The sequence below is a fragment of the Hibiscus syriacus genome, unplaced genomic scaffold (genome assembly GCF_006381635.1).
Source record: "Hibiscus syriacus cultivar Baekdansim isolate YM2019G1 unplaced genomic scaffold, ASM638163v2 tig00110387_pilon, whole genome shotgun sequence".
NCBI lineage: Eukaryota > Viridiplantae > Streptophyta > Magnoliopsida > Malvales > Malvaceae > Hibiscus > Hibiscus syriacus.
The window spans coordinates 1,686,009-1,698,088 of record NW_024062717.1 but is presented as its reverse complement, the minus strand read 5'-3'; the positions used below and the strand labels follow the sequence as shown (position 1 = coordinate 1,698,088).

The 12,080-nt window shown below is 36.7% G+C and overlaps 1 protein-coding gene across 1 annotated transcript; it reads left to right on the top strand.

The window, feature by feature from the left end:
• The first annotated feature begins 288 nt into the window (after positions 1 to 288).
• On the top strand, positions 289 to 1,113 carry LOC120122653 (citrate-binding protein-like). The gene is made up of 2 exons (XM_039141772.1): positions 289 to 612; positions 684 to 1,113. Exons 1-2 carry the CDS (start codon positions 355 to 357, stop codon positions 1,065 to 1,067), a joined length of 642 nt encoding a protein of 213 aa, XP_038997703.1. The 5' UTR covers positions 289 to 354; the 3' UTR covers positions 1,068 to 1,113.
• The last annotated feature ends 10,967 nt before the right edge of the window (positions 1,114 to 12,080 follow it).

The window sequence follows — 12,080 nt, the reverse complement described above, 5'->3', positions numbered from 1 at the left end:
ATAACTAAAACTAAAGTTAAACAAGATCACGAGTTCCCTCGTTTTTGGGGCAAACCATTAATTTATTGTCTTCGAACTATTACAAACGTTGATGAACCTGTCTTCATTACCAAGTCTTCAAACCTGATTTTTATTAAAATTGATGGATCAGACATTCATTTATTTCTCTTTTCATACAACTTGGACTTATTTTTGTCATCTGGCGTCGGCTACTTCTCTTCAAAGTTCAAACTCAATTAATACAATTCATTCCCAACCCACTATAAATACGCCCCGAACATAGCACGAATTTGCACATCCAATTCCAAACCAAAAATACTTCAATCTCCCTTTCCACCTCTTTTAAGAAATAAGATGGCTAACTTTGCACTACTTCTCTCGATTCTTTGTTTTAGTTTGTTGATTTGCTTCCAGGCCAATGCCCAGCCTACCAGTGGGTTTACCGATGTTGCCCTATCTCAATCAAATTTCCAGTTGCAAAAGCCTTATGATTTGTCCCCAAGCGACCGATACAGTTTCAACAATGGCGTCCACAGATTTTGGGTGTATTCCACAGACAAGCCTCATACCCCTAGTAGCAATACTAGACCACGCTCTGAAATCCGAATTAGAGTAAGTTAGAATTATTAATTTTGTTTATTCCTGTCTGGTTTCTTCATCTTAGTGGTGTTTTTTCCCCGTAGGGCTATGATTACTCCTCCGGTGTTTGGCAATTCGAGGGAGAGGCATATATCCCAAGTGGAACAACTGCAACGTCGGTGATGCAAGTATTTGGTGGTTCTTTTCGTGCTACTACCATAATGCTCCGAGTCTACCAAGGCTCGCTCACGGTTTACAGGTCTCCGGTGCTGCTGTCAAACATGTACAACAGATGGTTCAAAGTGAATGTAATCCATGACGTGGGTGCATCCAATGTGAAGGTTTACATTGATGGCGTTCTAAGATATGAAGGGGCCGGTGCCGGAGGAAGCAACCATTACTTCAAATTTGGAGTTTATGCAGAAGACGGTGCCTCCAATTACATGGAGTCTCGTTGGAGGAGAATCAGGGTTCTGAGGAAGAACTAGTGGTTGCCAAATTCCATATATGACTACAAACAATAATACTAATAATGGCAAAAAAGGCATATGATATATTGAAGATGTGAGGGAGATCATAGGATATAGCTCCCAACTTTTATTGTGTAACTTAAAACTCAATGACTAATAAAATCTACTCTTTTATCGTTTATCTTAATTTTCATTGATCCAAATAATGCTTTCATCATTTTACAATTCAAAATAACTATTTATGGGGAAAAGAAAAAGTTAGCTCGTGTTAATTGGGGAAGAGTTTGCCACCGAAAGTTAAAAGTTTCATTTGGATGCTGAAATTAAACAGGGTACACACAAAAGCTTTTCTTAGGACTCGAGTGGTGTCATTAGATGAGATGCAATGCGTGTGTTCTTGGTGTGGGAATGCTCTTCAATCTTCTAACTGTCGAAACGTTTTTTTTCAAAAAAGTGAGATTTTAAAAATCATACCAATTTTTATTATTACCTTTTAATTAAAAAAATGTGTGATTTGAAAAACCCCTCGTTTTTAAAATTTTGTGATTTCCTTTACAATAAAAAGATACGGTTCGAGGAGTCACTACCAATCCTTGATTAAGGTGTGATTGACACCCAAAAATGTTGTCATTTTAACTAAAAATTAATTTTAATTTAAACAACAAACTGAGGTCTGCGTTACCATAAAATGAGTTCGGGAGTCGGTTACGCATAGGGAATGATTAACACCCCCACATCGCCCTAAATCGGTACCTAATCAATTAATTAATGTCTTTGGAATGAAATTTACAAATTAGAATTTAATTTGACTTATGATCCCTTAAAACAACAAAATATGAATTTTACAATGAAATATAATAATATTAAATTATTTCCTATGGAGAAGAAATAAATCCCTCATAACTGGAGGTAATTAATTCTTACTCCAATCGAAATAAAGAAATATTAGAATTTCCATTATAATATTCAAATGCAACCGAAAAAAATTAAAATAAAATTACCAAGCCTTTTTAGAAAGATAAAGAATATTCGATCATTTAAAAATATCGAGACCAGATCTTAGATAAGTTTTAACAATTTTTTCTCGAAAAATTTAAATAACCGAATATTTCTTTTTCTTTTGTTCCCAAATTTTAAGGCGACGAAATAAATTGTTAGGTTTCACTGTTGGGATAAACTTTCAATTTAAAATCGTCAAAAGCGACTCTCTAATAAGTTAAGACAAGCCCCTCAAAACAATTTTAAACTAAAAGGGTATTTCCCTTAATCAAATTATGTGATAGAAGGAAGTATGCACATGAGGATTTTGTACATAACAAATACAAGGAACGATGTCTATATACATTTGTGCCATGTGGAAAACAATGACAATAAATGGCAAGGGACACTTGTACATTATAAGGCACATACATTTGGCATGAAGTAATTATACATAGATATATTTACTTGCAGTGCATCACACGTAATTTGGAAAGAAAAGAACTTAAAAATGCACATGAATTACATGACCATGTATTTACGGGACATATGAGCATGCCTCATCATAATTAAATAAAAAGAGGTAAAATAATAATAATGACTAATTAAAAGAGGAAATTAGGGACACTGATGAATTTAGGCATCGAACATGGAAAGCATCAGAAAAAATAAAATAACAATCACATATCAAAGAGTAAAATGGAATTTAACAAAATTACAAGCATTAGAATTAACGTAAACCCAAAACATGCGTAGGACTGGAATAAAAATCAGATAAAATCATATTCCAAATGTAAAACAGCACGAAATTAGCAATATCCTAACACTGGACTAAAGGGAGAGTGTGTGAAATATGAAGATAAAATTGTAAATTCGAAAAACTGGATTTAAGGACTAAAATGAACTAAAGTGGGAACTGACATGACCCCTGAGGTAATAAACCCACTCGCACGTAGATGGGCTACCCTAAACCCCGATGGAATGACATCGTTTCGTATGTTTTACTTAAGGCGTTACTTAAGCTAAAATGAGAACCCTACTTATAATTTCTTATCCAGCTACTCCCACGCAGCTTTCTCTTCCTTCTTCCCATGTCTCTTCTTTTTTCTTTTCCTCATCTTAAAAAACAAATCTAAGAATCAATGACTACCCATCTCACCCCTTTTTCGAATGCCCTCATCTTTTTTCTTTTCCTCATCTTAAAAAACAAATCTAAGAATCAATGACTACCCATCTCACCCCTTTTTTGAATGCCCTCAGTTGGTGATAGCAAAAGAGTAAACGTTCCCTACAACACTCTTTAACTCTCGAAACCAAAAACCCACAAACCCAAACCCCAACAGATCCCAAACTCAACATGAAAATGGAAAGGTTTTTAGGATATACCTTCGACAAACGATGGATTCTTGACTCCTGATGAGGAAAACCGGGAATATCCTCCACCCAAGGTAATTTTTTTCAAACTTTTTCCTTTTCTTTGTCTCTTCTTTCTTCAATTATTCGTGATGAAACATAATAAGGGCTCCTAAAGGGTTTGACAAGCTTCTACAACTCTGGTGAATAACTTTAAGGTGTATATTTGCTCTCTTTTTCGAAAATAATCAGGAAAAGATTTTTTATTGCTTTGTGTTTGTTTTTTTCAATAATGATGAGGGAAAAAGTCAATGTCTTGCTTTGATTGAAAAATAATGGGGAAGACCCCTGTTACATTATATTTCCTTTCGAATTTGGCAGAGGAAACCCCTCTTTTTACAATGTATTTTTTCCTTTCTCCCTATTTTCTTTGCTATTCTCCTTCATCAATAAATGGACTGCTTTTTTGTTTTCAAATAGTTTGCTCGTTCTCTCCAATTTTTCCTCTTCGAAACTGCTCTTCGATTGTGCCCTCTCTCTATAAACCATTCCCTCTCTTTCTGGTTGTAGCTTATATGGGCCCTAGACAAATCCAGCATCTACAACTGCCTGTCCGCTATTTGTGAGTACTATAAATGGGTGCGGATATATGTGCATTTATACAAAATCGAACAAGTACTACAGTGATAAGTGAGTATCGTCTCCACATGGATTGGGGGAAATCAAATAAGTTTGTCAAGGCACTTTACTCTGTCACCTGAGTAGAGTTAGTGATGGTATGTACAAATGATAATGTTGTGGCAAAATGGAATAACTTATGTGGAAATGGAATGATGGCAATGTGATAGCAGATGGATATGTCGTGGAAAAGTGAGTTATGTTGAGTGCAAACATATGGAGATGTCAAGGCAAAATGAAATATAAATATACAAGTTGATTAATAGGACTCTGTCTTTCTCACACAACAAGCTACTGTGGGAATGAGTGATGGGAGTCACTAAGGAAAATCTAAGCCTACTTCTCAGAATGGTCTTCTTTCTATGCCTTGTCTGGCCGCCAGAGTCTACTAAGGTTCCCTATGCTAGTTCTAGTAAGGGACTCGACAGATTGAAGATGCCCTGGCAAAACCGATTGGCGTAAACCCCTGCAGTGATCCTATTGGTCCAGATAACAGGATATGTCTCGGCAATACATTTTTACGGCATCATTAATATCTAACCTATCATTTATGCACAACTCCTTTTAGTCGAATAAAATCCTAGCCTTATCTCTAAGGTGGATTATGCCTAGTTACTATTTAGAACCCTTTGTTTATCTGGTTCCTCCCTAGTTTCTCTCGAATACTAAGAATGTGTTATATCGGTATTCTCTCGAACCCAAAGAATCTCCTAAGGAATGGCTACTCTCGTAGCTCCTACAACCTTAGGGCTTTAAACTCCATATACAAAACAGATTATAGTATATAAAAATTAACCATTCATTGAAATAAAACTTAAACATCCAAAATGAACTCCCACCAAATAGGATTAGTTCATGGTGGGGTTCGAAATAAACAAGAACAAAGCAAGTTTCATCAATTTCTTACAACCCAAATAAGAAAATATGAAAGCAAAGAACTAAGGGAAGGAGGAAAAGCCTTCGACGTGCACTGATGGAGCTTCCCTCGACCACCACGAACTGTCCCTAGCGAACTAGCTCCTCTCGGATGCTTAGAACACCACTCCGTCAGGCTTGTCAAGGAGAAATACCACGTTAAGGAGGATTGACGGAGAAAAGTAAGACATTCTCTCTCTAACTTTTAAGCTCAAATCAATATGGAATCGAAGTCTCCAATATTGTGGCTTTATCCTCTATTTATAGGGGAAAATTAATCCTAGAACTTGGTGTTTACTTTCCTAGGAAACCCCAAAACCATAGTTAAGTTACTTGGGAGTCGGGCATAGCTGGCTATGATCCAGCCTGGGTTGCTGGCTGAGTACCAGGCATGATCCCGATATAGAGGCCCAAGGATAGACATGATGTGCAAGGCAGACGACGTCATCAGCAGAACAGACTGTAGTAGCTTCGATTCCTCTAGGCGGATCTTCGAGGCAGATTTCTCAGGTAGAGATCTCGGAAAGTGGGAGACAGTTGGCTCAAAAATATATTCTTTTACTTTTTTTGCTCTCAAAATGCCAGTCTAACTTGGCATTTTCATTCTGTTTAGTAGTCTTCTTATGTCACGACATTTCCTTTCCTCTTTTTCTTGCTCTCAGTTCCTGCACATCATCAGACAAGCACCTTTCCCATAAGGTAGTACTGCTTTAAAAATAAAATGTCGCGGCAAACTGAATTACGCCATATGCAACTAAATGCTTCTAAATGCATCTACATGGTCCTAAATGAGCTCTTAAACATTCAATAACTTAAGTGAAAAGGTCCCAAAATGTGACCTTTTTATAGAGTTATCACACCCCCAAACTTAAGCTATTGCTTGTCCTCAAGCAATGGATAGTAACAAGCAAAACAAAAATACCATGACAAGTTCAGAAGCAGAATAGTTTTATGGGATAAAATTTTAGCCCTCAACACATATGACTTCAACATGCTAGACTAGGTCGAGAAATCTAGTACTATCCCCTAGGGCAAGATTCTTTGTGTGGGTTCGTGTGCGTGTTTGTATCCAGTCCATGCTTAACAAACTTAAAAAATTTTCTAAGGAAGCTTTCTTAATTTGCCATGATATTTGCAAATTTTTACTCACACCTTATTTTCTTTCTTTTAATTCTGCTACGAGGGGAGTCAGCCCATCACTTTACCATCCCATACTCTAGGTGAAAGGGAGCATACCTTCCATCCCCGAGCTAGTTGGTAGAGTCATCCCGTGACTACTTTCATTCACTCATATGCCATGGCCTAGCGGAGTGTCCCTCTACAGATATGCCTAGGCATTTATTTATGACTTCATTCATAATAAATATATATAATTTATTTTTTTAACTGGTGGGGCTTTCATCATTCAAAGTTTTATGCCACGGTATTTAAGAATTCTCTTATAAAAAAATTTCCTAAGTTTCTAAAGCATGGAAAACATACAATCGTGTACTCAAGGGTTTTAAAGAAGTAATTCCTAGAGTTGGTTCTATTGCAGAAAACTATTCAAACACCTACTAATGTCATGACATATTTATTTTACTAGAATTATCCTGAAATGATTCCCCCAAACTTGAGAGAAACATTATCCCCAATGCTTACTAAAACTAAGGAAAATGAAACTACATGCTATGAATACAATGCAAGGTACATTGACTTCATCTGGGTGGTTATGCGACAATCGCGCGACGAGTGCGCTTTCTCAGTTTGGTGGGGCTAGAGTGTTTCGGAGTCAGAAGTGGGTGCAGCTGGAAGAGTACTCAGACCTTCTGGGATGGTTAAGAGCTGGGGCTCCTCGCGCTGAGATGCATTCTTCAGGTGCATCAGTTTTTACATAAAGGAGCTTGCTGTGGCATCTCGAATTGTGTCTCCTCCATTGACTCGGTGGGCTACGGTACTTCGATGTTCTATTCTTCCATTAGTGCGGTAGGTTGAGGCATGTCGGATGTTCTGCTGTCAGGGGTTTAACAAATTATGGTGATTCGGGAATATGTGCGAGTTGGAGGTTGGTTTCTCGATCTGCTGCTGGTGACACAACATGGAATGGTTCGGGGTCAGCAGGCTCTGCTTCTGTGGCGGGCTGAGTAACTTCTTCACTGGCTGATTTGTGAGCATCTTCAGTGGCAGGATGGGGCGCATCTGTAGATGCCTCGACATTCTCATTTGGTGGCACGAGTGTTTCAGGGAAGACGGGAATGGTGAAATTCGTATGTAGGAGAAACTCTAAGAAGGCGTTGGTGAGAAACTCATCTCGACTGTAACATCACAAAATTTGAGTTAGTGACTAAAATGAGAATTTTTGGAATTTAAGGATCAATTTAAGGAAATTGATAAGTTCAAGAATTTAAATAGGACTATTTCAGTATTGGATTAAATCATAATTATGGAATAAGTAAAGGGCATTATGGTAATTAGTTTGAAAAGATATTTTCTTTCCCTTATTAAGAATGAAACACGTGGGATGTGAAGAGTTATCTAGAACTCTTCTTTTTCTTCTTCATTTCTTCTTCCTGTGGGTTCAAGCTCAAACCTCAAAGGTGAGTTTTAATTTTTATGATTAATTCTTGAATGTTTAAGTTGGGTTTTATTCATTGAGTGTTATATAAGCTTAAGGAAAGCTTATATAAGCTTAAAACAGCAAAAGGAGATAATTAGAAAGGAAATTTGATTAAGGGTTGAGAAATGAATTCTTGATATAAAGAGGTTTTTGAAGTTTTAAAGATGGATTTGACTTGTCAATGGGTTAATTAAGAAGTTAAAGGTGATAGAATTGAATTTAGAACACATGGAAAATTTAATGAAATTCTTTGATTCAAGAATTATGGTGGATTATGGGAGATGGTAAAGTGTTATAGTGTTATAAGAAGGTATATACATGTATAGATAAGTTTTAAGGCATAAGGAGGGGTTAATAAGTAGAATTTGAGGTCAAAGTAAGAATTTTCGGGCTCAAAATGTAATTTCTGGGTTGTGTGCATCGATGTATCTTTAATGTGCATCGATGCACTCTCAAATAAATAAACATCGAGTATAGTTGGTGCATCGATGCATGAGGAGTGCATCGATGCATCCCCTTAAAATGGAAACATCGAATGTAAATTGTGTATCGATGCATGGTAGTGCATCGATGCACATGTTAAAGAATGCATCGATGCACTGAAGAATGCACCAATGCACTTCAATGGGAAATGAAATAAATCATTATTCAGTCTATGAAATGGTAGATTAAAGTATATTAATTGGATACTGATAATATCAATAATATCAATACATGATTATGTAGACATTGATCGAAAGCAAAGTTCGGATAGGTCGACAGAGTAAGATACGTAATGGAAACAAGAGTTTAAGAGGGTTCATTGAGAGCAGGTGAGTACATGATAGTAAGTGTACGTTATGTTAAGGAATTAAGACTTGCGATGAGTCCAATTCCGATATTATATGATATAAGTATTAAAGCATAAACATGTAGTGATATGGTGTTAGATGTATGGTATATGAGTAAATACATATGTTTAGTTGTTGAATGCATTTTTATGTGTGAACTATGTAAATTCTTATATTATGATAATAGGTCATGTGATCATGAAATATATGATAAAATATATATGAAAATATTATGACTCATATGTGCTTCTATTAGAATGCTATATGATATGTTAGTATAATAAGATAGATTAACTATTGATAATAAGACATAAGATTATATGCATATGTAATATATGTTAAAAGATAAGAAATAATATGTTATATGCATATGAGAAAAAGGTATATGTGATGTGACCATGTGTGAAAAGGATGAATAATGTGAATTTCATGGAAAATGCTACGTGAAAGTAAACTACGTGACTATGTGATCATATGAAATGTGATAAAGAGCTATGTGAAAGAACTATGTGATATGAATATGTGAATGTGTAATGAGGTAAAAGATAATGCCCATGTCATGTGTTATTAGAGCTATAGGTATAGTTGGCATGCCAAGAGTCGAGGGTCTACGCGGTCTTTTGGGACATAGTGGTCCTTCGGGACATATGTGTTATATGTGGTCCTTCGGGACATCTACGTGGTCCTTCGGGAAAAATTCTATGCGCCCCTAGTGGGATTTATACGAGCTGTGGTGACAGCATAGTGCATAACCTCTATGTACTCACGTACCTTAAGTTCTCAATAGTGTGTATGGGCTTTGAAAAGATACCATAATTTGATATAACAATATGTATAAGTGATAAGTTAGGATTATATGATAATAATGGTAACAAGTGTATATAGGTAATAGTGATATGAGATGTGATATGGTTATGTATGATATGATCATAGTAATTATCCATGTATTGTTGTGTTTGAAGTTATATTATATGCTTATGTTCAATATATGCTCATATGATGGAATTGAATCAATGATAAGGAAATAAGTAAGGATAAACCGGTAAGTGATGGGTTTAATAGGTATATAAGTATAATATGTGTTATATGGGATGTTCATGCATTTGTTAGTTTACTTTATGTATTTACATGTCTCACTAAGTCTATGACTTAGCGTGTAAATATTTTATACGTAGGTGTGGATAAGTCAGAAGATTAAGTTTCGGATCCGTAGAGCAGTATACCTCTACGCAAAGTTCAGATCAGAAATATTTTGTAAAGTATGTCTTGTCATATAATTTAGTATGTTGGCATTTAACTAAGTCATGATATATATGTACGCTCTGATGGAGTCTATTAAGGTTTTAAATATGTTTATGTAAAAGAATTACTTTATAGAATAAAAGTTTTAAATTTTCTATGGTTTTTATAAAATTATATACTTTGACTGGTCAATGTGACACCTCGGACTCGTATCCGAGTAGGGTACGGGTTGGGGGTGTTACATCGACACTTGGAGTAGGTGAAGTATGTCACCATTTTGTCGGACAGCTGCCCGACTTACTCTTGAGTACGCTGAATGGCCTATTCTAAGGCATTTGGTTTTGCCCTGGTATATAGAGATGCTGCAGCGTGAGATGTGATCGCCTCTTTTTCCTTCTTTGACTTCCTTCAAACCCAATAACATAGGGATCTTTGCCTTGATAATTCCAACAATACCCAGTAAAATCTCATCAAACTGTTCTTCAGGCACCTTCTTCTTACGGCATAAGGCTATAATGAGATTCAGAAATACCAGGGCACTTGCAGGTCACTTCAGGAATAAATGAGCTTGCTCCACAATGATTTTCCCTACATCAATGGCTTGGCCGAATATGATTGAGTGCAAGATAAGCATCCGCTGGTAAGAAACAGTAGTGTTGTGTGAAGTGGGTAGAAGCTTGTGCTTCATAAAATGGTTCCACAACTTTACTTGCGGTAGCAACCGCTCTCGGTTCACGGTCCTGTGACTAAATTGCTGGCCATTCCATTGGGTGTCGGGAAGACATAGGTCTTCCAGAATGCCTTGGTATGTTTCATTATCTGCTTCTTGCACGAAAGTGATATGGCGGTCTTCAGTAACCTACAATTTTAAGTAACGATTAATAGCAGTGGAAGTAAATCGAATAAAAATGTCAAGAACCACAAGGCATGTTGGTTTGTCTCAGTGATGTATGTGTAAAATCCCTTCATTAACAACGCGTTGACGTTGGTGGGGTATTTGGAAAATTTTTGCCATTTGTGCTTGTTAACAACGTCGATCACATCACTCCCTAAGTCGGCCTCCTTCTTATCGGAGAAGATAAACCCCATCTCAAAAAATACCCATAAGTTTTTGATGCTTTGGAACCAGTCTCGTGCGGCGTCATCCACGAAGCATGGTGGAGAGGGAGTAGAAGAGGTGTACGAACATGATCTTACCATGATTTAAGTATAAAATAAAGAAAGAGGAAGAAAGCTTTAAGCTTGGTCGGCTATGGAGGTTCGGTCACAAAGGAGGGAAGAAGAAGATGAAAGAAAGTAAAAGTGAAAAAGTTAAAAGTGAAGTGAAAAAAGAAGAAGATAAGAACAAAAGAAAGATTTTGGGGGGGGGGAAGTATTTAATTAAGTGGTGGGGCATAGGCGGGAAAGAGACAAAGAAAAGGTGAAAAATTTAACTCTAAAGTAAAATTAAAAATGAAAACGATTTTCCCTCATATTTTATTTTAATTTCCACCCAAATTTTCTTTGTTTAAACCGTACACCTCACGTGCTAGTCGTGTGGGATAGTCGTGCGGTATTTCATGTCGTCTGGAAATGTTTCCAGCGTACTGGCATCTGTCGCTTGCTTTGCAGAACTCGTGGGCATCCTTAAATAGTGATGGCCAGTAGAAACCTGATTGGAGGACCTTTACAGCAGTCCTCGCACCTCCAAAATGCCCTCCACAGGTTGTTGTGTGGCAATGGTGTAAGATCTCTCGTTGTTCCTCTTTAGGGACACACCGTCGAATCATTTGATCGACACATTACTTGAACAAGTATGTCTCGTCCCAAAAATAGAACTTGGCATTATGCAGAATCTTATTATTGCCCTGGCTATTCAGTTCATAAGGAAAAATACCACTAATAAGAAAATTAACATTGTCAGCGTACCACGGAATTATCGTGGCATATAAAATTTTATCGTCAGAGAATTCTTCTTTAATATAAAAAATGTCATGGTATTCTGAAATGTTTTATAGCCTAGATAAATGTTCTGCAACCTGATTCTGAGTACCTTTCCTATCGATTACCTCTAAGTCAAACTCTTGCAGCAGTAATATCCACCTAATAAGTCTAGGCTTGGCCTCTTTCTTGTTCACTAAGTATTTTAGAGCTGAATGATCAGTGTGAAATATGACTTTGGTGCCTATCAAGTATGGCCTAAACTTGTCAAATGCAAATACCACGGTAAGTAATTCTTTCTCAGTGGTAGTATAATTCAATTATCCCTCATTTAAGGTACGGTTAGCATAATATATAACATGAAAAATTTTACCTCTACGTTGCCCAAGCACAAGCCCCACAACAAAATCACTTGCATCACACATTAATTCGAACGGTGATGTCCAATATGGGGGAACCACGATCGGTGCAGAGATAAGTCTTCGCTTCAGCTCATCGAATGCGCCATGGCATTTCTGA